The 23,313-nt window shown below is 57.2% G+C and overlaps 1 protein-coding gene across 1 annotated transcript; it reads right to left on the bottom strand.

Moving 5' to 3' along the window:
- Positions 1–13,029: 13,029 nt before the first annotated feature.
- Positions 13,030–22,938, bottom strand: CCND1 (cyclin D1). The gene is made up of 5 exons (XM_063095379.1): positions 22,737–22,938; positions 20,989–21,204; positions 20,190–20,349; positions 16,327–16,475; positions 13,030–13,319 (listed from the first exon to the last, which is right to left on the bottom strand). The coding sequence occupies exons 1-5, from the start codon at positions 22,932–22,934 to the stop codon at positions 13,152–13,154; spliced, it is 891 nt and encodes a 296-aa protein (XP_062951449.1). The 5' UTR covers positions 22,935–22,938; the 3' UTR covers positions 13,030–13,151.
- Positions 22,939–23,313: the final 375 nt, after the last annotated feature.

The raw sequence follows: 23,313 nt of genomic DNA, 5'->3' as shown, positions 1-23,313 counted from the left end.
CAGCTGGTGGCCAGAACTTTCCCATCCTCGTGTCACTGAACTGTCCACTAATGCAGTGAGGCAGGGCTGCTTCCCTCACTTTGCAGGTGGAGACACTGGGGCCCCACTGGGTGACGTGCCGATGGTGGCAGCAGGTGGCCAGCCTCAGGCTTGCTGAGGCACAGCAGGGCCTGAGCGGTTTGCTAACATAACTTCCTCCCTGAAGCCAGCTTTTTAGGAATGTCTCTTCAGCCAAAATGGAGCCTCGTTTTCCTGTTAGTTGTAGCCTGTCATTGTAACCAGTCTTGCATCTAGCAGCTGAAGGCAAAGACAGATGGATTTATGGGAAAGGACCTGTGCTGGCTGCCTATAGGAGAGGCAGCGACTGCCGCCCCAGACCCTGTGAGCAGGTCTCACCCAGGGATGTATGTGGCACTTGGGAAGCCCAGAGGTGAGGTGGGGTGTTCAGCTCTGCCCAGGGAATCAAGGAATGAGAAAGTGGGCAGGGAAGGCTTCCTGGAGGAGGTGGTCTTCACACTGCACATTGTGAGCTTTCATTTGACCTCATGACACCGTGGAGAATTCTCTTCCACCCCAGCTGAAAACATGATGTAACCTGGAGATACCAAAAACTGTGATTGGCACAGGACTTCATCCTAATTCCCACAGCTATTTTCCTTTCTGGATGAAGTGAGGACCTGGTTTGTAACTCAGGAAGCGGAAGCCATTGAGCTCCTATGATTTATCAGAGAGAAATGGGGCACCATGTTCAGTGCCTCTTCACAGGACACCGGAGTCCTACAGATGAGGAACCGGCTCCGACAGGCTTGGTCATCCTGCAAACTGAGGTGGCCAGTGGCTCAGGTGGGGCCTCTCAGATTAATTTTCCAAGAAGGAAAGTTGCTCCTGGCTCATGAACTTTTCCATAACTCTTTCTTTGTGGCTGGTAAAAGGAAACGTTGAAGTCCTAGCCCCTGGTACCTGTGAATGTGAACTTATTTGCAAATAGGATCTTTGCAGATTTAATTAAGTGTGCATTAAGATGAGGTTGTACTAGAGGAGGGTAGGCCCTTAATCCAATATGACTAGTGTCCTTTTAAGAACGGGAGGAGACGTGCAGAGAAAGAAGGCCATGTGAAGACACAGGTATGCAGAGGGAAGGTGGCCACAGGAAGATGGAGGCGGACTGGAGTTATGCAGCTACAAGCCAAAGAAAGCCAAGGATGGCCAGAGACCACCAGGTGCTAGAGAGTGGGGCCCTGCCAACAGCCGAGTTTCACACTCCAGCCTCCAGAACTGTGAGAATAAACTGCCGTGGTCTTAAGTTGCTTCGTTTGTGATAATTCGCTATGCTGAGACCCCTCGCCTTCTGGCTGCAGACTGTCCACCTGCAGGGTGCGCGTGCTGCACGCACGCAACCCAAACCCTCCCCAGCCAGACGTGCAGGGCTGCTCGAGGCACTGGCCTCAGCTCCCCTGGCCTCGCCACCACTGAGGAGCCATGGCAGGGGCACCTCCACCCGGAAGCATGCTATCTCACCAAGTGGGCACCGGGAGCCCACTTGGTCCCTCCCCCAAGAGGCTGCTGCTTTCTGGGGGGCTCAGCTGCCCTGCACATGCGACTGAGACGGGGTCTGCCTGTCTCGAGCCTCTCCCTGGTCTCAGCCCCTGCAGGTGCCATCTGGCCTTGTATCTTGGGACTGGGAGATGGATGTGGTTGGGCAGTTTCTGCAAGTCAGTTTGGTCACATGTGTGCTCTGCACACACACAGCCTGCAGTGGAAGAGGGACCTGGCCAGGAGCACTGAGGACCTCCTCCCTTCAGGAAGAGCAATTTTGCACATACCTTCTGAGGTTTCTCAGTGCTGGACACTGGTGGTCCAGAGATGAGTCATTCCCTGACTCTGTGAGCTCCCAGCCAAGCAAGACAGACATGTTAAAAACCCAGGATCAAACAGTAACTTTGTCAGTGGTTCCTATTGTTTTGTATTAGTAATACATGTTAAATCTAGAAAAGGTAGAAAATGCATATATTCTATAACAATTAAGGATCTTTGAAAACTAAATGGCACAGAGCCCTTGTCAAACTGACCTAATAAAGGACAAGGATTGGCTCCTGGACTAAAAGGGAGATGACTTCAGGAGAGGCTTGACCCAGCAGCTTGTCTGGAGGCATGTTATCCCCTCTGCTCACCAAAGCCCCTCTAGGGCAGCAGAAGAGCTACACCAGTCCCACGCTTACAATGTGTTGCCAGGAGGCCTGAGAAAGAGGGGAAATCACTGTCTTTTCCAGAAGCCCCAGAATATGTCTCCCCAAGTCTCGTTGGCTCCATTAGATTTCACACTCATCCTTGAGCCTACTGCTCTTCCCACGGGTGCAGATGTGTGTTGGATTGGAGTCTATCAGGGCCTGACCTGGAGCTGGAATGGTCAGTCCCCAGAGCAAAGTCTGGGTGCTGTCAGTACCAGGAAAGGGAGTCGTTGCTGGCAAGAAAATCAGGAACTGTCTACTTGATGAGCCAAAGGAGGGAAGCAAGCATGGCTTCGAGGCCACCACCCAGACAGCTGCTGTCCAAGATGCATGGCTGAGGTTGTAATTATCATGATGAGATGACGAGGACGTGTACTGAGCGATCACTGCGTGCCAGGCTCTGTGCTAAGTGCTCCCTACACATTGAGCCATTCAATCCTCGTGACACCCCAGAAAGAATCCCCTCGTGTGTCAAGACCCTGTTCTGTGCAGGGAATTGTCATAGACACCGAAGACACATCAAGACGGAGAGGACCCCCATCAAAGGCTCACGGTCTTGCAGGTTATCCTCATTTTACAGATGAGAAAACTGAGGTTCAGAGAAGTGAAGCTGCACAGCCTGAGAGCTGCAGAGCTGAGATCCAGCCCTGGGTCTTTTACCCTAAAACATGAGTGCAAGGCAAGCATACATGTGTGTGAGTTTTCTTTTCAGACAACGATTGGCTGCCCTCTGACATCCACCTGCCTACCTGGCTGCCTTCTGTAGGGCAGGGGACACAGACACGACCCTGACTGCAGGGGCTGCCAACGGGAAGCCTTGGACCAGGGGGAGCCCAAGTTGTGCGCCCAGCCTTTGGGTGAAAAAATCCAGTAAAGGCTTTGTGCATTTTCTTCTCTGTGAGGCAGCCAACCCAAATGACAGGCGTGCAGGCTTCGGCCACCAGGCCCCAGAGGAGTGCAGGCATGGTCACGTACTAGCTGTGCAGTCTTGGCCCAGTTACTTCATCTCCCTGAGACTCGGTTTACCCAGCTACAGCAGGAGTCAGCAAACACCCACCCTCAGCCCAAATATAGCCTGCTGCCTGTCTTTGTAAATAAAGCTTTATTGGTGCACATCCTCACTTGTTTGTTTACATAACATCAGAGTTTGCTTGCTTGCCATGACAACAGAGTCGAGTTGCAACAGAAAACACGTGGCCTCAAAGCCTGGAAATTCCCTATCTGGCCATTTATGGAGAAATCTGCGGACCCTTGACCTGGAAGATGGCAAGAATTGCACCTGTGAGAATGTTGGCTCCGGGAGCCAGGGCCGCGTCTGTCCCACTTACCAGTGTATGTCCCCACAGGGCTGCTTCAAGATTTGGGGAGAAACTATGTCACCGTTAAGCACAATGCCTGGTACTCAGTACATGCTCAGTAAACTTCAGCTGCCTTTATCCCATTGTGATTAAACAAAGAGAAGGAAGACCGCCCAATGTGCTTGGAGGGGCTGGGGCCCAGACATGGGGCGATCTGGGGTTAGACCACTCGGCTCTTCGAGTGGCTGCAGTTGAGAGGCTCGTCCCAGCTGCCGCCAGGTGAGAATGAAAAGGGTTAAGGGACCCCACCATCTTTGATGGGCTCAGGGCCCACTGAAGCCGCCTCGGCAGAGGGCTCTGTATTTGCTCCTCCCCGGTCCTCCTTGTGTGCCCTGTGAGTGGCGGTGACAATGCCCCCGGATGTGGGCCCCAAGGCCAGCGGCCCCGGAGCTGCCCGCCCACCCGTCCGCCTGCTATTGTCTGCTCCAGCCCGGTGGTGTGGCGCTGGGCTTGTGGGGCCCCAGCGGGCAAGGGGACTGTGGGAACGGATTAGAGGTCCTGGGCTTTCTTTCCCCCTCTTGCATAAACTCTTGATCAAAGACATTCCTGGGATGACAGAGCCCTGTGGCTGCGAAAGACCGGCCCAGCGTGTGGGACACACACCCCACACCTCCGCTGCGCACAGGCTGCCCTTGGAGGGCCACGCTACAGTGTGGCTTTTCGGACTGACCTTGGGGTGTGAGCACTGATGCAGAGGGTGGAAGGGGGTGGCACAGCCGTCCCCCACCAGAGGCAGAGGCCAGGCCCCGATGCCACGAGGCTCTGACGGCTCTGCTTCCTGGGGACTGAGGAAAGTCACATGGTGGGTGGGCGGCTTGAAGGGAGTGGAGGGAGACCGGCCACTGCTGCTGGGCCTGTGGAAGCCTCCCGAGTCCCATGGGCACTGCCCACCTCTGCAACAGGCAGCCCCAGCCGCTCTTTGTCCCTGAAGTGTGGTGCGTGTGCCTGGTCTTCTCGGCCTGGCCTCCCCTCTGCGTCCTCAGGCCTTCCGCCCCTTGTCATGATGCTGCCTGGGCCCCCAGGGAGGCCCTTGACCCTCCTGGCCATGGAGGCAGTCTGCAGGGAGTGGCACCATTCTGCTGCACTTCTCAGCACCCACTGTGCCAGGGTGGGAGCAGGGGGGCAGAGTGGAATCGTGAGACCTCCGTCCCCCAGGGGCTCACAGCCTAGGCAGGAAAGGCCCCGGCATAGCCATCCTGGACTCCCAGAGCTGCAGGCCTGGGCATGGGGCAGGGAGTCCTCAGAAAGGCCTCTAGAGGGGCAGCAGAAATGAAGGGCACTGCAGGCCCAAGGTGGGGGACCAGCACAGAACCGGCGGCTTGCAGCAGCCTGAATGTCACCAGCCAATGGGCAGAAACATCCAGATCAGGGGAGTTGGAGCCAGGGCCCAGGGACCTTGGTCGTAGCTGCAAAGAGACAAGAAGCCCCGGGGGATTTGGGGCAGGGGGCAGGAGTGGATGGGGGCTGCCTGGCTGCAGGGACAAGGCAAGGACCCTGGGAGTACGTGGGGGCTGTGGGGCCAGGTGAGAACAGGTGTTCAGGCTTCGGAGAAGACGTCAGCAGTGACAGGTGACTGCTCGAAGACCTTCTCTCTGAAGATCCTCACAGCCTGGTCTTCACTGTCACTCTATGAATGCAGTGGACAATCCCCCCAAAAGGAATCAGGGACTTCACTACATCCCAGACGGGTCGCAGGTGCCTGGGGTGACCTCGGTTGAGTTTGAGAGTTGGGACCAGTGGCCTTGAGTGGGCAGACAACGTCTTGGGTCTGGCTGCCTACCAAGGGAAGGGGCTCACAGACCAGCAGCACTTGGGCATCACAGATGCCAAGGTAGACAGACAGGGACATGGGAGCCATCGTGACCTCTCACACAGGGCCCAACCACTCTATGTATCTGCTTGTGAAGCTCCTCTGTCCCACTCAGGGCCTCCTCGCTGTGATGCCCCGCTGCCGTGACCCCTCTCTTCTGTCCATATGTAGACCCTTCCCTGACCCCTCTCTTCTGTCCGTATGTATACCCTGCCCTGTCCCCTCTTCTGTCCGTATGTATACCCTGCCCTGTCCCCTCTCTTCTGTGTCCCCATGTATACCCTGCCTTGTCCCCTCTTCTGTCCATATGTATACCCTGCCCTGTCCCCTCTTTCTGTCTGTATGTATACCCTGCCCTGACCCCTCTCTTCTGTCCATATGTAGACCCTTCCCTGTCCCCTCTTCTGTCCATATGTATACCCTGCCCTGTCCCCTCTTCTGTCCGTATGTATACCCTGCCCTGTCCCCTCTTCTGTACATATGTATACCCTGCCCTGTCCCCTCTCTTCTGTGTCCCCATGTATACCCTGCCTTGTCCCCTCTTCTGTCCATATGTATACCCTGCCCTGTCCCCTCTTTCTGTCCGTATGTATACCCTGCCCTGACCCCTCTCTTCTGTCCGTATGTATACCCTGCCCTGACCCCTCTCTTCTGTCCATATGTATACCCTGCCCTGACCCCTCTCTTCTGTCCATATGTATACCCTGCCCTGTCCCCTCTTTCTGTCCGTATGTATACCCTGCCCTGACCCCTCTCTTCTGTCCATATGTATACCCTGCCCTGTCCCCTCTTCTGTCCATATGTATACCCTGCCCTGACCCCTCTCTTCTGTTCATATGTATACTCTGCCCTGACCCCTCTTTCTGTCCGTATGTATACCCTGCCCTGTCCCCTCTTCTGTGTCCCCATGTATACCCTGCCCTGTCCCCTCTTCTGTCCGTATGTATACCCTGCACTGACCCCTCTCTTCTGTCCATATGTATACCCTGCCCTGTCCCCTCTTGTGTCCCCATGTATACCCTGCCCTGTCCCCTCTTCTGTCCGTATGTATACCCTGCCCTGTCCCCTCTTCTGTACATATGTATACCCTGCCCTGTCCCCTCTCTTCTGTGTCCCCATGTATACCCTGCCTTGTCCCCTCTTCTGTCCATATGTATACCCTGCCCTGTCCCCTCTTTCTGTCCGTATGTATACCCTGCCCTGACCCCTCTCTTCTGTTCATATGTATACCCTGCCCTGACCCCTCTCTTCTGTCCATATGTATACCCTGCCCTGACCCCTCTCTTCTGTCCATATGTATACCCTGCCCTGTCCCCTCTTTCTGTCCGTATGTATACCCTGCCCTGACCCCTCTCTTCTGTCCATATGTATACCCTGCCCTGTCCCCTCTTCTGTCCATATGTATACCCTGCCCTGACCCCTCTCTTCTGTTCATATGTATACTCTGCCCTGACCCCTCTTTCTGTCCGTATGTATACCCTGCCCTGTCCCCTCTTCTGTGTCCCCATGTATACCCTGCCCTGTCCCCTCTTCTGTCCGTATGTATACCCTGCACTGACCCCTCTCTTCTGTCCATATGTATACCCTGCCCTGTCCCCTCTTCTGTGTCCCCATGTATACCCTGCCCTGTCCCCTCTTCTGTCCGTATGTATACCCTGCCCTGTCCCCTCTTCTGTACATATGTATACCCTGCCCTGTCCCCTCTTCTGTGTCCCCATGTATACCCTGCCCTGTCCCCTCTTCTGTCCGTATGTATACCCTGCACTGACCCCTCTCTTCTGTCCATATGTATACCCTGCCCTGTCCCCTCTTCTGTGTCCCCATGTATACCCTGCCCTGTCCCCTCTTCTGTCCGTATGTATACCCTGCCCTGTCCCCTCTTCTGTACATATGTATACCCTGCCCTGTCCCCTCTCTTCTGTGTCCCCATGTATACCCTGCCTTGTCCCCTCTTCTGTCCATATGTATACCCTGCCCTGTCCCCTCTTTCTGTCCGTATGTATACCCTGCCCTGACCCCTCTCTTCTGTTCATATGTATACCCTGCCCTGACCCCTCTCTTCTGTCCATATGTATACCCTGCCCTGACCCCTCTCTTCTGTCCATATGTATACCCTGCCCTGTCCCCTCTTTCTGTCCGTATGTATACCCTGCCCTGACCCCTCTCTTCTGTCCATATGTATACCCTGCCCTGTCCCCTCTTCTGTCCATATGTATACCCTGCCCTGACCCCTCTCTTCTGTTCATATGTATACTCTGCCCTGACCCCTCTTTCTGTCCGTATGTATACCCTGCCCTGTCCCCTCTTCTGTGTCCCCATGTATACCCTGCCCTGTCCCCTCTTCTGTCTGTATGTATACCCTGCACTGACCCCTCTCTTCTGTCCATATGTATACCCTGCCCTGTCCCCTCTTCTGTGTCCCCATGTATACCCTGCCCTGTCCTCTCTTCTGTCCGTATGTATACCCTGCCCTGACCCCTCTTTCTGTCCATATGTATACCCTGCCCTGTCCCCTCTTCTGTCCGTATGTATACCCTGCCCTGTCCCCTCTTCTGTACATATGTATACCCTGCCCTGTCCCCTCTCTTCTGTGTTCCCATGTATACCCTGCCCTGTCCCCTCTTCTGTCCGTATGTATACCCTGCCCTGACCCCTCTCTTCTGTCCATATGTATACCCTGCCCTGTCCCCTCTTCCTGTCCATATATATACCCTGTCCTGTCCCCTATCTTCTGTGTCCCCATATATACCCTGCCCTGTCCCCTCTTCTGTCCGTATGTATACCCTGCCCTGACCCCTCTTTCTGTCCGTATGTATACCCTGCCCTGTCCCCTCTCTTCTGTGTCCCCATGTATACCCTGCCCTGACCCCTCTTTCTGTCCGTATGTATACCCTGCCCTGTCCCTTCTTCTGTCCATATGTATACCCTGCCCTGCCCCCTCTTTCTGTCCGTATGTATACCCTGCCCTGACCCCTCTCTTCTGTGTCCCCATGTATACCCTGCCCTGACCCCTCTTTCTGTCCATATGTATACCCTGCCCTGTCCCCTCTCTTCTGTGTCCCCATGTATACCCTGCCCTGCCCCCTCTCCTCGCAGGTCCACGTGGATACTCTGCCCTGGCCTGTCGTCTCTATACCCAGTTCTCCCATCCACACCCTCCCTTGCGTGTTCATCTTCCTTGTGTGGCAAAGCAGTTGTCCCTGCATCCTCCTCCCATCCTAACTTGGACCTAATACAATCCGCAGCTGCTACTCTTGCTCCCCTAAGACAAGGAAAAGCACCAGGCCCACCCTCACAGTCACAGCCACCTGCACAGGCCTCCCATTGTACTCAAGTCATCTGCAGAGGGGCATTAATGAGGCTGTGGGCTGAGTGCCGGGATGTTGATTCGCTCTGTCCCCAGCTCTGGCAGAGGACCTGGCTCTTGCTGGGAGCTGGGTAGTCATCATGGTCCAGAGCTGGACTCTGGTAAGCCACCTCAGAGTGGCCACAGGGCGCCGCCTCTGGCTGCAACTGTTCCTTGAGCTCTAGCTGTATACCACCTCTTGTTAGGGGCCTTTTGGAGCACCGTAAAGCTCCTCCACCCACCCAGCACGGGGCTGCCATGAGGAAGGATCCTGGAGCCCCACTCTCAGGATAAAGAGGCTGGTGGTGACCTGCAGAGGTCTGGAGTCCTCCTGCACGCCACACCTTCCTTCCAGGAGTGCGGTACCTGAGGAGAACCAACACACCGACCATGGTGACCTCCACCATGACCTCCCAGAGGACCGCCATGCAGAGCAGAGAGGGTACACCGTTGGTGCTTTATAAAGGCCACAGTGAATTCACATGTGGCCATGCTTAGCACAGGACCTGGGCTTCTGCTTGGCGTGGTAGACAGCTGTTCAGGGTGAGGACCGATCAGCCTGTGCTGCACACAGGGCCCCCAAGGCCCCGCGGAGCTGAGACCAGGGTCTGCTGACACCATCCCAGGGTGCTCCTGCCACCCACCTCAGGGTTTGGAAAGACATCACATGCATCTGAAATGCAGAGGTGAACATCACTGGTGTACAACGAGGCCTCCCAGGTCCCCAGTGCCCCAGACGGTGGCCCTGACACCACATTTTGTTCTCCCTGAGCTTGGTGGCACCTAAAGACCATGATTCAGCCACAGCAATCAGCAGTCTGCGCCAGGAGGGGGTTAACAAGTTCTGGCTCTGTTTACTTTCCTGTCTGCAAATAACCTGGGAGGGCACACTGGAGAAAGGCGGCGGGGGCCATCCTGATCGATGCTGAGGCCAGAAGCTGCTCACATAGGGTGGCAGAGGCTCGCCCAGCTAGCCAACTGCACTCTTCTTAGGAGCCCCAGGTGCACATGGCCCCTTCCCACTTCTTATCCCGTGGTCTGGACTTGCTCCCAGCTGGAACATAACATGGTCCTGGGTGAATCTCACCCCCCACTGGGGTATTTGGCAACGCCAGGAGACAGTCTTGGTTGTCACACCAGTGGTTCTACTGTCATCTAGAGGGTACAGGCCAGGAATGCCACTAAACTTTCTGTGGTGTACAGGACAGAATGACCTGGCCCCACACCAGTCATGCTGAGATGGTGAAGCCTTACCTACCGCCCCCTGCCCTGGTTCCTATGCACCAGGACCCACACCCCTGGCTTCCTACCAGCTCAGGAAATAGGCAAGCACCACACTGGGGTTTTACCAATTTTATTTCTAGACTTTTCATGTTTGCCTTTTGTTTTCTGCTGGAAACGTGCTGGTTACATGTCTGTGCTGGGAAGCGCCGTGTGCAACCAGAAACACACAGACCCAAACTGCCCGCCGACCAGAGACCCTTACAGGCTTGCATGTCACAGGACAGATTCCGCTGTGCTCCGTGGACCTGCCACCAGCCTTTGGCCTTTCAGCACACACAATATTCCGGACATCTGCCCTCACCCCATCACTACAAACCAACCATCCCTCAAGGATCCCACTTGGTCTAGACAAGAGATGGTGCAGCCAGAATGGTTGAGGTAAGCGTAAGCAGCGTTCCGGAGGGGGTGGGAGGGGTGGGGACAGGCCTGTGCCTGCCGATGGCCTCCGGGGGCAGGGGCCCAGCCAGGCGGGCCCACAAATGGTACAAATCCTTTTGGTTCGGCAGCTTGCTAGGCGACTCGGGCACATAGCACTGTGAGCTGGCTTCATTGAGATTTGGAGTCTCTTTAAATTAGCATTATGCTGTAATTAACAAAACAACAAACACAACACTAGTACATAATAACAGATTAAACACACCCAAAACTTGAACAAATTCCAGAAGCTACTCCAATCATCCCGAATGACAGAGTCCTACGGGCACAGCACCATGGTGGCACGTAAGATGTACTTGTTACAATAATAATAATAATAATAAAGCAACTTTCATAGCTACACACAAAGAATGATACAGCTGTAAAAACTACTACGATGACACATCCCAGATCAGATGAAGAGTCCAGCATAACAGGCGCAGGGAAAAGAAAACGGACACAGCCCGGCCTCCAGACGCCCGTGTGGTTCTCGTGAACTTGACCTTGGTGCTGATCCCCGCCGGGCCCATAGTGGGATCTCGTCTGCGTGTCCGTTGCCCGAGCAGACAACACGACTGCCGGGTCACACATGGCTAAGTGAAGCATGAGGTATTGTGAAACAAGAACCTTTTTGGAATAGAGCAGTAATCACATTAAGTCAAAATTGATCACATAAAAAAAAAAAAAAAAAAAACTACAAAAAAAGGCATCCGTAATACATTTTTTCTACCAGAAAATCAGAACTAGAACATGGCAGTATGACATTGTAAAACCAAAAACTGATCCTCCAATAGCAGCAAAACAATATGAAAGAGATACAGAGAAGCGATGCGAATCTTTTCCAAACCGTGCCAGGAAGTCACCGGTAGCAGCGCAATAAGAAAATGGAGCCACAGCCTGTCCCTCGCGTGGTCACCGCCCGTCCCCGGGAGTCCCCGCTTCCACACCTCTTCCCTCACAGCCTCTCAAGCATCAGCCTCAACGCTCTCACCACCTCCCTTTAACACGTCCTAAGTGGAAATTACAGAAAGGTACAAAGCCAAGATGTGCAAATTGTCTGTCTGCCACTACATTTTTTTAAAGGAGGGGGCAGAAGATAAGCATGTGTTGGGACTGAACTTGTTCCCAGTACCCTAATTTTCCTTGTAGCTGTGATGCCTCTTGGATCGGATCACTTTGGGAAACACCAAACGGGCCGAATCAAAGTCTTCGTGTGGTTTTCCTAAGGACCTATCTTGGCCAAACTGTATTAAACCTGCGACATCAAAGGCAGAGAGGTGTGTGTGTGTAAATCAAGGGGAGATTGCATTACTTTATAAATCATACTGGCCTTATGAACATCCTCTGCAATAAATATTCTTTTTAGCCTTAACTATAAATTATATATTTTAGTGTTTAAAACCTTCCATTGTGAAACATCTAAAGGTAACCCTTAACTACTACCTGTTCTCTAGGGAAACCTTGGAGGTCCCTACTTTCAAACACCAGCCGGCACCAAAGGATTCCTCAACTTCAACTTCTCTACAGGAAAGAAAAGGAACGTAACCATCCTGGCAGTGTGAGAATACACATCTCTTTCTTCCTGACTGAGCATCGCCTTCAGAAACATCCCCGCCACTAACACCGCAGCGACGTGCACTGGCTGTGCAATCCTACCTGCACACAAGGACGTGAACATTCCCAAACCATTCCATTAGAAAATTGCCCCTCCGCACACAACATAAACAGCGAAATTTCCTATCACTACTGGACTGAAAGTGCTTTGAAATGGAATGGTTTTAGAATATTGAGAAGACAAAAAAAAACAAAAACAAAAACAAAAAGACCTGTGGATTTAACCTGGATGTGAGCAGGCTGCAGGGCTGTTGGGTGAAAAAACCAGCATCTCATAAACAGGTAACTACAAAAATAGGAAGATTATAAAAATAGAATATATTATGTCACTATTTCGTTTTCTTTAACGTAGCGTATCATAGGAGTGGGAGAGTCGGCCTTTCCTGGCACTGTCACGCAGGTGGGTCCACAGGACGCCGCGCTCACCACCCCACCAGCCAGCGGCCCGTGCAGAGGCCACACGTCTACCTACGGGATGCAACACACACATAAAGTGACTACATGCACGAGCAAGCCAGGTACAGAGATGCCTAGAACCGCTAATGCTGCGCTTTTTAGGAAAAGCACAAGAATACGTTTTCCTACCTAAAACCCTCTTCTACTTTAAAAATGGTTTGTTGAGCTTTTCTACTTTTTTTTTTTTTTAAATGTTTTTATGCTTTTTTTCTTAAACACATAAAGCATCAAATCTAGTCCTTCCCCTGGAGACCCTTGCTTTGTGTTAATGACTATTCTTACAACACGGGGACACAAGCACATTAACATAAACGCTAGTTGATTACTGGGGTACAAAATCCTCTATTTTTGTAGCACAGCCCCCCTCCCCCCGACGCAGGGTTATGCAAATACTATTCTCTCTCTCTCTCTTTTTTTAAGACTGTTTTCAGGACATATTTTTCTTTTGCTTAAGTTGAGACGGAAGGGGAAAGAGCAAAGATAAAAAACAACAACGAGGAGAACGAAACTTTCCCTTCTGGTAGCGAAATGTCCCGGAGAAGAGGGACTGTCGGGGAGCATCAGGGTCAGCCCCTGCCTCGCTGTGGGGCTGCCAGTCGCTGCTCCACGCTCTGGTGGCGGTGACGCCCGCCGCCGGCACCTCAGATGTCCACGTCCCGCACGTCGGTGGGGGTGCAGGCCTGGTCCACCTCCTCCTCCTCCTCCACCTCCTCCTCCGCGGTCGCCTTGGGGTCCAGGTTCTGCTGGGCCTGGCGGAGGCTGGACTCCAGCAGACCTTCGATCTGCTCCTGGCAGGCCCGGAGGCAGTCCTGGGGGAGACGGGGTGGGAAGGGAGGGTCCTGAGGGGGACGCCTGCCGTGAGGGCCCCCTCCGCCAAACGCCGGGGCCCACAAGGTTCTTCTGTAAGAGCAAGGCTAACCCCAAACTCTCTCATGGCCTGTGCTGCCTTCCCCAAGCCGGACAGGAGAGGTGGGAGATGTGACCAAAACCCCCAGGAAGGAGAAGCACGGTTGGCCACCTCTGGCCTCCAGCCGCCTCCTGGCCTGAGGAGCCCACACGTGGCAGCCAGGCACTGGTGACCCCATTCAGGACCAAATGCCTCCACCTGGCCATCCTCCATGGATGCAGATACCAGACACTGGCCTGCCCCACCTGCCCTGCGGTTGCCTCTCACTGCCAACATGCTGGGGAGGCCCTGGGAGCCCTGCTGTTGGGAATTAACCTCTGGTATGTGGCAGCCCTCGAGGTGAAACTAGCTTTCCATGATAAACTGCCATCAAAAGCGTTAGGTTGTGCATGACTGAGGCTGGGGGCGCCTGGACCTTTGTCCCTCTGTTCTCTCCCACGAGGGCCTGTGTCCTGAGCCTTGCACCACGTGTGTCTGCCCGCTGCAGCCACAGGGGCGCTGAAGTCCCTGGAAGCCCCGCATCACCTTCACCCTCGCTGCACTCCGACTGCCTTGCAGCACTGACCATACCACGCTGTCAATGGGAAAGAGAAGCCACGGGTTCTGGGGGCCCCCATGCCCAGGGGCCTCTCCCAGTCTCTGCTCAGGCCCATGTCCCAGCAGCCTGGAGCTGCTTCTTGCTGCTGTTGGCCCCTGAACAAAGCAGCTGGCTCCAGGTGTTGGGTCATGTGTGTCCTGACTGCGGGATGCCACACCAGGGCTTCTAGAACCAGCAAAGCCTCCAGCCAGCCTGAGAACAGACTTCCCCACAAGGAACAGGGTGCAGCCACAGCCCTGCCCTGCGTGACAAAGGTGCTGCTGGACTTCCAACCAGATGAGGCTGGAGAGCAGGGGGTACAGGAAGGGGCGTGCCCTCGGTGGCCTCCCCAGCCTGCGCAGCTGCTAGGCCCCAGCCCATTCTCCAGCTCTACCCAGCAGCCCCACCCGTGACCAGTTCAGACCCACACCCGGAGGTCCCAGAGCAGAGCTGGACTTGGCTTTGTGCCCTTTGCACCTGTTCCTCTATCCCCACGCCTGCCTGCAATGCCACCCTGGTGGATTGTGCCCTTCACTCATGGGCAGAAGCTTCCAGCAGGATTGACAGCACTTTTCTGTGACGTGCGGCACGGCATACATTACGTCCAACAAAGAAAATTCCAGAAGGTGTGCTCTGCCACACCAGATTCCGTTGTGGACTCACCGCCTGAAGGACACCCCATCTGTGGAAATGGTCTGTGGTCTGGCAATGAACTCAGGCAAAGGCAATTTTGGGGCTGGGGACCCCAGTGCCCTGTGTGTCCACTGGCCGGGCTTGACCTTTGAGGCCTTAGACAACAGGTTAGAGCTGACTTGGCAGCTGAGGTCCTGCTGCACCATGGGGAGACACAGCTCCCCACTGAGGACAGCCCAGGAGCCCCTGCTGCCCACATGGTGTGGAGCCTGGGCCCAGCAACATTTGTCACCGAATGACCAGATGACAAAGTAATTCCAGCCTCAATTAACTCCTCTCCTGTTTGTCAGCTGTGAGGCATTTTACTTTAGATCTAATTAAAACAATCACTGTTCAAATAAGGGGTAACGCAGCGATTTTCTACAGCTCCCTGACCACAGCACTTCACTTGGTGCTGCCACAAGAAGGATGTCGACAAAGCCACAGGTCACGTATTCCAGGAGGGGAGAAAGTGGTTTTCATCTAGAGTGAGGAGTTTGAAATTAAAAGTGCAGATGCAGAATTTCATTTTGATCCGAGGTCTCTACTCTCGGTGCCATGTCCTCAGCGCCACAGGACACTACTGCCCCCTCCCAGCAACCAGGTGAGGACACGGCATCCCCCAGGTGGACACCGGGCACGGTGGGAGGGAGGTTGCAGCACAGAAAAAAGGGCATCCCCGTGCCTCCAGGGTCCCTGGACACAAATAGGTCTTCCTTTCTGGGTGAGATGCACAGGCTGGGCAGCCAGCTGGTCCCTGTGCCCCTGAGGCAGAGGCAGCACTGAGCAGGGGACAGGAAGGCGTGCCCTGAGACAGTATCCACTGCAACCCACGGAGCTTTCTGGACGCTCTGGGGTGGAGCACCAAGAGGCAGCCCAGGCCAAACCTGAAATGGACCTCAGCAGGCCCACGGGACCCGAGCAAGCGGGGTCAAGGCAGTCACTCCCTCCCACACAGCAGGGGCCACCGGGTGACCCGCCAACCTCTCTGGTCTAATTTGGTAAATGCCACAAACCCTTGTAATTGTTATTTTAATTCTTTCTTTAAGAAAAGAAAAGAATTGGGAATAAAACAATGGCATTTTTAAGAAAAAAGACACAGTCAACTCGGGTATAACAGCAGCAGCCTCTCAAAGAGGCCGTAAAAAACAAGGTTGTCTCTATTTGCCTCGTAGTCCGGCTCGGAGACCTCACAGGAACCCTTTTAAAGCTTCTATTTATGGGCTGCGCACATTGTGGCCCAAACAAAGCCCGTGGGGCCCACCTTCACGCCCACCACCGCACGGATCATTGCCTGGGGCCTGCCTGCACCCTCTTGGAAGGTTCACGCGGGAAGGGTCTACGGCTCCTGCCTGCTCCTGGAAGCCCGTGAGGACCCTTCTGGTTGGTCAGCAGGTTCTGGGAGCGCCGAAGCCACACCCTGTCAGCCCAGGGCCACCAGAAAGTCCTGAGCTATGGCCTGTGGCCCAAGGGGCACTGGTCCTGCTCAGTTTCCTCATTGTCCTAGATGTCCTACGCTGCCGGAGGCAGATCTCGAGGCCCCCATCCTGTCACCCGAGGGGGCCTTGGCCCCATCTGCAGCCTTCCCCTGGCACTAGACATGTGCCCATGTGCGGCTGGCCCTAGGAGCCAGCGTAGGCCTGTGGTCCCTGTCACTTACCGGGTCACACTTAATCACCCTGGAGAGGAAGCGCGTCAGGCGGTAGTAGGACAGGAAGTTGTTGGGGCTCCCCAGGTTCAGGCCTTGCACTGCGGCCACCACGCTCCCGGCCGCCACCATGGAGGGCGGGTTGGAAATGAACTTCACGTCTGCGGCAGCAGGAGAGAGGCAAAGGGTCTGTGAATGGAGACGTTCTGCAGGACCCTTGTGATTTAGACACTGGCTCTGAGCAAATGGCATGGCCTGGAGGGAGTGATCAGGTCATGCATGGCCCCATGTCCAGGACCTCCCTGCCTCCAGCAACCACCAGGTGCTAGGGGAGCAGAGCCCAGCCTGGGGATTTCCTCCAGCTCTGCCGTTCACTCAAAACCTAGGCAAACCAAAAAATAGCCACGGAAGAGACAGGCAGGGCCAGGGCGGGGTGACAGGGCACACGGCTGCCCTCTAATCCTTTTAGCATTGTGGGCCCTGCAAATGTATCACTTATTCACAAAAACAAATGTGAAATAAGACGATGCAAACACACAAGGAAGTGGAGAGGTGTGGCTTCTACAGCCCTGACCCTGACCTTGAGTGTCTGCCACCGCCTGGCAACAGGGATTGGACACGATTGTGAAGGGGCTTCCCAAAGACAGGGCCCCAGGCCTGGCTAGAGAATGCTGAGTGACCAGCCCCCAAATCCGCCGAGGGGCGGCGCCCTGATGGTGAGGGTGGGGCTCCAGCTCAGGGCCCCAGGCCCACCAGAAGGAAGAGCCCTTCCCCCAGCCCATCTTCCTCCTCCAGTGGAACTTCACAGTGACCTTCAGAAGATGGACCGGTAAAACCCAACTCCACGCCAGGCCCTCTGCCCACGACACTGTCGTTCTTCTGGCCAATGACGAAAAGGCTTTGCTGGCCACCTGATGTAGCCCACCAATTCCAGTGACTCGCTACATCCCAGTCAGGGAAGAGGCAAATGGTTTTGGCCACTGGTCATGGGGTGAGACGCTTCTGGAAGCCTGGGGGAGCTGGGGCCGAGGCAGGAGCGGCTTTCCTGAGATCCCAGCCAGCGAGGGCCCCCCACTCGGGAAGCCCCTTCAGAGTGGGGAATAAACCCAGGGCTGCCACACACCCATCCTGGAAGGTGGGCAAGCGTGTGACGCGGCCTCTCAGCCTGGCCTCCCACCACCCCAGCTGGGTCTCCCTGCCTTCCTGTCACACTCGAGAAAAAACTGGAGAGCGGCCACCCATTCCAGCATGTTAACCAGGCCCCCAGCAGAGCAGGCTGCCAGCAAGGGACAGATGTGGTGTCCCTGTCCTCCGTCGCCTCATCTCTCACCACTGAGTGCCCAGCAACAAGGGGGCTCGGGTGAGCTGAACGGGAGCCTGCTCAGCTCGAGGGGAGAGGGGCCCCCATGGGCTGCTGCAGCTCCTCCGCAACCTCATCCTGAGAGTAAACAACTTCAGCCTTGATACAGAGAAGGGCACCGGCGAGGGGCTGGGAGGAAAGGCAGCCACCCCGAAGGGACAAAGCCAGCCTCTGGGTGCTGCAATGACTTTAGATGGGAGCAATTCCACCCAGTCTGCATGCTGGAGCCATGAATGAAAACCTTTTCGTTGAGGCAAATCGGAACCACACACAGAAATCCCTTCTGCAGGGAGTGGCAAGTTCCGACCAGCCCCGCACCCCGAGTCCCCGTCTGAAAGGGCACCTGAGTGACAGAATCACTAGGGCCGTCTGATTCTTATTTCCCCAGCTTGTCTCCCCTACTCAAGAGTGGGCGGCCGGGGTGGGGGCTCCACGTGCGTTAGATAAGGAACAATCGAGAATTACGAAGGCCGGAGCTCTGCTGCTGGTTCCCGTTCACTGCTTGGACAGAAGGGCCCAGCTGGCCACCGTGAAAGCAGTCATCGGAGCTCTGTGGAGTGGCTGACTCCGTGAGGCTCAGCTATGAGTCCACGGTGAGCAGCGCTGACCATGTCCTACTTAACCTCCTGCAGCATGAAGAAAGGGTCTGGTGTGCACGTGTCTATACACATCAAGAAAACACCCGATCCTGTGTGTATACGGCATGTGCACACGTGCTCAGGAACCTGGGTCTGGGGGCGCTGGAGCATGGAGACGGGGCCACTCCCCTCATGTTGCCTTTAAATGGAACCCTTCCCCCGTGGATGGTAAAACACCCTGCCAGTCTTTTTCTGATGCCACCTCACTCCACCCATTTCTGACTTTAAGCCGTCTTCATGTCACTCCCGTCTGGTGAGATGTCTGCTTGTTTCGTTCAAGGAGGCAGGTAAGGACCAGGATTGGGAGCGGCCCACCGCGGCCCACCCTGGAGTTAATGCCCAGCCCCTGAGAGGAGGTTGAGGAGGTGCCGGCAGTGCAGCCCTGTGCAGGTCAGGTTGGCTTGCACCTCTCTCTGCCAGCACCCAGGGGTCCTGGGAGGGAGCTCCAGCCGCCAAGCCACCCTGGATGGAGGCTGTGCAAGAACCGTTCCTTGCATTATCTCCAGGAAACTTTGCTGTTTCTCTGAAACCACTTTCAGCTCCATAAAAGGCTGCCTGGAGCCTCCGGAGGCCTCTCTCCTCTGGGGAGCCCCAGCCAGAGAACGCCTCCCTGCCCGCCTGCAGGGCCGGCCCCCACCCCTCAGGGCCGTGCAGGCCGATGATGTCCTTGGCATGTCCATCTGCTCTCCCCCCACCCCCAATGCCTCACTTGGAAGGACCTGGGGGAGGGGTTTACGCCTTGGGCAGGTGGAGAGGGCTAGGGAGGCCAGAGGAATCTTCCCAACTCTTGCCTAAACCAGAAGTTGCTCTGGGATACCAGCCCCCAGGGATACCCGATGTCAGGGGAGCACTGGAAATGCCAGCTGTGGGGGGCTCTGCCCCTCTGGGGAATGGTAGCAGATGCCAACTGCCCCTTTGATGCCACCTTGCCTTGTGGCCCTCAGGTCACCCAGAGTGACCCCTGAACAGATGTGACAACTGAGGCGTGACCAGGGCTAGAGGTGGGCCACAGCAGAGCTGGGCGGGATGGGGGTGCAGGTACCCCCATTGGGGCACTTCGCCTCCTGGGCTGAGGAAGGAAGAAGTCGCAGGGGGTCTGAGGCAGGGCTGGGGGCGGCAGGAGGCAACACCATGTGCACATGTGTGTCTGTCCACACCAGGTTCTGACAGGCTGGCTGCCTGGGGCCTGGGGCCTGGGGCCTGGAGTCAGGGCAGTGCCGGAGGAGGGAGGGCAGGGCCTCTCTGCTGCCAACCGCAGCAGACTGAGCCCAGGCTGCTCTGCAGCCTCTCCCAGAGCTCGGCTCAGCTGAGCTGGCTGTGGCGCCCCTGGTGGGGCCTCAGGCCGCCACTCCTCTGCTGGCCGCCCCCACACTGGGGCTGCTGCTGGCCGCAAGAGCACGTGGTACAGGCACGGCCGGCCGAGCTCCCCACCCCTGTAGGCGCCCCTGGCAGGTGGCCCAGCCCAGGAGAGGCCAAGAGGGGGGCCCTGCAGCCCAGGCTCCTTGAGGACAGGGGAACGGCTGGAGGTGGGTGGGGGGAGGAGGCAAGCCCTGCAGCCAAGGTAAACCCCTTTCAGCATAGAGTGGCCACAGGCTGCCTGGCACGGGGAGAGGAAGCCACAGGAGCTGCACACAGGCAGGCTGGGCCGTCCACACCGATCCCCATGACACTGCATGGTGGCCGTGGCTGGGACAGAGCAGCCCCCCTACCTCCATCTAGTTCCAAGAAATCCCCCAAGTCCTCTGCTCACCAAACTGGAGACTTGGGGCCATCTCTCTGGATGAGGAGACCCAGGCAGAGAGCAAGGAATTGGCCAGGGTCACCCAGGGAGGCCGGCTGGTTGGATAAGGGAGGGACTGGGGCAGGTGCCACCCTACCTGTGGCACAGAGGGCGACGAAGGTCTGTGCGTGTTTGCGGATGATCTGTTTGTTTTCCTCGGCCTCTGGCATTTTGGAGAGGAAGTGTTCAATGAAATCGTGGGGGGTCATTGCCGCCAGGTTCCACTTGAGTTTGTTCACCAGGAGCAGCTCCATTTGCTGTGAAAACGGGGTGAAGCAGCATCAAAAGAAGTGCACGGTCAGACCCTGGGGGCCCTAGTGAGGCAGGGTGGAAGGGAGCCTGGACAGACAGACCGACACCGCCTCAGGTCACTGGCCTCTGCATTTGGTTTGCAGTCCTGGGGTGGGAGGAGGGATGGTGAAAGCTGGGGGGTCCGGAGTGTTGGAGGCACCACGCGATTCCAGATCAAAACAGAAAAGGCGCCGTGTGAAAAGGCCCCTGTTCTCACTATCGACCAGACTGCTTAGCAGTGGGGACAAAAAGACCTCCCACCACCTGGAATTCAACTCCGACAGGCCTTAGCAATTAGCGCGGAGCCCGCGCGCCGTTGCCGCTAGAGGGCGCGCGCCGCCCACTTTTGGGCCACGCTCCGGGGCGCAAACGTGGTGGGAGTCGGTGGGAAGCGGCGCTGCGGGGCCGTGGAGATGGGGGGCGGCTGGGATCCCGCCCGCTCCCCCGACAGAGGGGCCCCGAGCAGTGTGGCCGCCCTCCTTCGGGGCAGAAGATCCGCCAGCGTCGGACCGGGCCTCCCGCACCTCCCCTCAGCCCCGGGGTCCCGCGGCTATGGGGGTGTCGGGTAGGGGGGCATCAGTGGGGTCGGGGGGTCCCAGGGTTACCAGCAGCTCGTCGGGCCGGATGGAGTTGTCAGTGTAGATGCACAACTTCTCGGCCGTCAGGGGGATGGTCTCCTTCATCTTCGAGGCCACGAACATGCAGGTGGCCCCCAGCAGCTGCAGGCGGCTCTTTTTCAGGGGCTCCAGCGACAGGAAGCGGTCCAGGTAGTTCATGGCCAGCGGGAAGACCTCCTCCTCGCACTTCTGCTCCTCGCAGACCTGCGGGGGCACAGGGGGCCGTGACCGCCGCCGCCGGGACCCCCCTCGGCGGCGACCCCGCACCCCACGCCGCTCGCGCCAGGGCTGCCAGTCCCGGAGGGCGCGGGGCGGTGGGGCAGGGGGCGGCAGGAGTGTCCCGCGATGCGCGCCCCCCACCCCGTGTCCCCAGGACCCACCCACCCCGAAACTGAAAGGGAAAGTCCCAGCGAGGCTGGCACAGTGGGGGCGGGAGCGGGCACGGCTGGGCGGCGTGCGCGGCGGCGCTGGCTGCCGGCCCCGGGGACCCCGGCCCGCCTTGGAGCTTGGGAGTCCGCCCGGCCGGGGGTCGGCACCCACGGGGGAGCAGGGCCGCGGGGCGGGCCGCCGAGCTGAGGCGTCACGCTCGCCGCGCCTGCGAGACACAAAGGTGGCGTCCCAGGCCGCCGCGCCGCATTTCCCCAGACGTCATCTTTTCAAAAAATATTTAAAAATATAAAAAAAATAACTGGGCGCGTAAAAAACCCCCGAAAATGACCCTCGGGAGGCCCTTTACCCAGGCCGGGGGTCGGGAGCTCGTTACAAGCTCCGGGGAGAGCCCCAGGAATTCAAACTCCAGGGCCCCCCTTCCCCCTGGGCGCGGGCGCCGCTCGCCTCTCGCAAGGGCACCACGCCGCACTTTCAAAAATTATTTAAAAATACTCGCGGGCCCCTCAGGCCCCCACCAAAAGCCTGCAAATGTGCTTCGGACCCCCGGCTCGCTCCCAGAGTGTCCCCTGAGCCAAGACCCCTGCAGACAGGGGCCATTCCCTGACGTCTTAGGGGCCACGCGACCTTGCAGCCCGGCATGATCTCCGGGCCAGGCTGCCCATGCGGGGCGCCCCGGGACTTGCAGCTCGAACAAAGGGCCCCCCCTTTCCCGAGTGGGGTTCCCCCCAAACGGCCCGCACCGTCGCCGCGCGCCCCTCCCGCCGGCTCCCGGCAGCCGCGCTGCCCCTCGCGGCGGCCCCAGCACCCCGTCGGCCGCTCCCCACCCCCACCCTGCCCCCAATTATTAATAAACACTTTTGCTTTGCAATCAAAGAGGAAAGATGGCGCATAATACTGGCACGAGCGGCCCTTGCATACGTGTCCATGGATATTAATTTAAAAATCAAACCTATGCCCCCTCCCCGGAGCTGACGGCTCGGGGCCGCGGCGGCGGGGAGAGAGGTGCAGCGGAGCCGGGGCGCACGCGGGGGCCACAAAGGGCGCTCCGCCTGCCAGCCCGCACCCTCGGGCACATGGGGGTGCCCCCCGGCACTGGCTGCCCCCGAAGGCACGCTCCCCGACCCCCCCTCCCCGGGAAAGGGAATTTCTAAACCCCCGCCCCCACCCCTTCCTCGTTCCAAAAGTACCCACGATGTCTATTTATTTTGAAAATACAGATTCCTAGCAACACCCCGGCAGACTTCAAAGTCGGAGCGGAAGAGAAAGGAGGGAGATACGGGGCAAAGAAACGTGGGTTTGGGCAACAAGTGGCAGGAATGTCTCGAGAGCCGCCCGAAGCCCCGCACCTCCAGCATCCAGGTGGCCACGATCTTCCGCATGGACGGCACGATCTCCTTCTGCACACACTTGAAATAGGACACGGAGGGCGCGCAGGTCTCCTCCGCCTTGAGCATGGCGCGCAGCACCCGGTCGTTGAGGAGGTTGCCATCGGGGTACGCGCGGCGGATGGTCTCCACCTCGCAGCACAGGAGCTGGTGTTCCATGGCTGGGGCTCTGCCTGGGCGGCCTGGGGAGGGCGGCGGGTCCGGGCTCGCTCCGCGCTCGGCTCTGGCTCCTGCTGCCCCGCGCTGCCTCGCGCCCTTCTGCCGCTCGCTGGAGCGCGCGGACTCTTGCTGCTCGCTGCTGCTGCGCCGACAGCCCTCTGGAGGCTCCAGGACTTTGCAACTTCGACAAAACTCCCCTGTAGCCCGTGTGACGTTACTGTTGTTAAGCAGAGATCAAAGCTGCGCAGAGAATGGGAGCGAGGGGGCGGGCGCAGGGGGAGGGGGCGCGGGCGCCGAGCGCCGGGAGCAGCCGGGGGCAGAGCCCGAAAGCCGTCCCCGAGGAGGCGCCACGCCTGCCCCGCCGCGGAGGTGCCCCCCA

The sequence above is a fragment of the Cynocephalus volans genome, chromosome 4 (genome assembly GCF_027409185.1).
Source record: "Cynocephalus volans isolate mCynVol1 chromosome 4, mCynVol1.pri, whole genome shotgun sequence".
Classification (NCBI taxonomy): Eukaryota; Metazoa; Chordata; class Mammalia; order Dermoptera; family Cynocephalidae; genus Cynocephalus; species Cynocephalus volans.
Note: the sequence above shows the minus strand (reverse complement) of the source record. Positions and strands in the feature narration are given on the sequence as shown.

Coding starts and splice junctions, on each gene's coding strand:
- CCND1 (XM_063095379.1), bottom strand. CDS start 22,934: ATGGAACACCAGCTCCTGTGCTGCGAGGTGGAGACCATCCGCCGCGCG. Junction 20,350..20,988: donor TCCGGCCCGACGAGCTGCTG/GTAACCCTGGGA, acceptor CCGTTTTCACAG/CAAATGGAGCTGCTCCTGGT. Junction 16,476..20,189: donor CGTCGCCCTCTGTGCCACAG/GTAGGGTGGCAC, acceptor CTGCTGCCGCAG/ACGTGAAGTTCATTTCCAAC.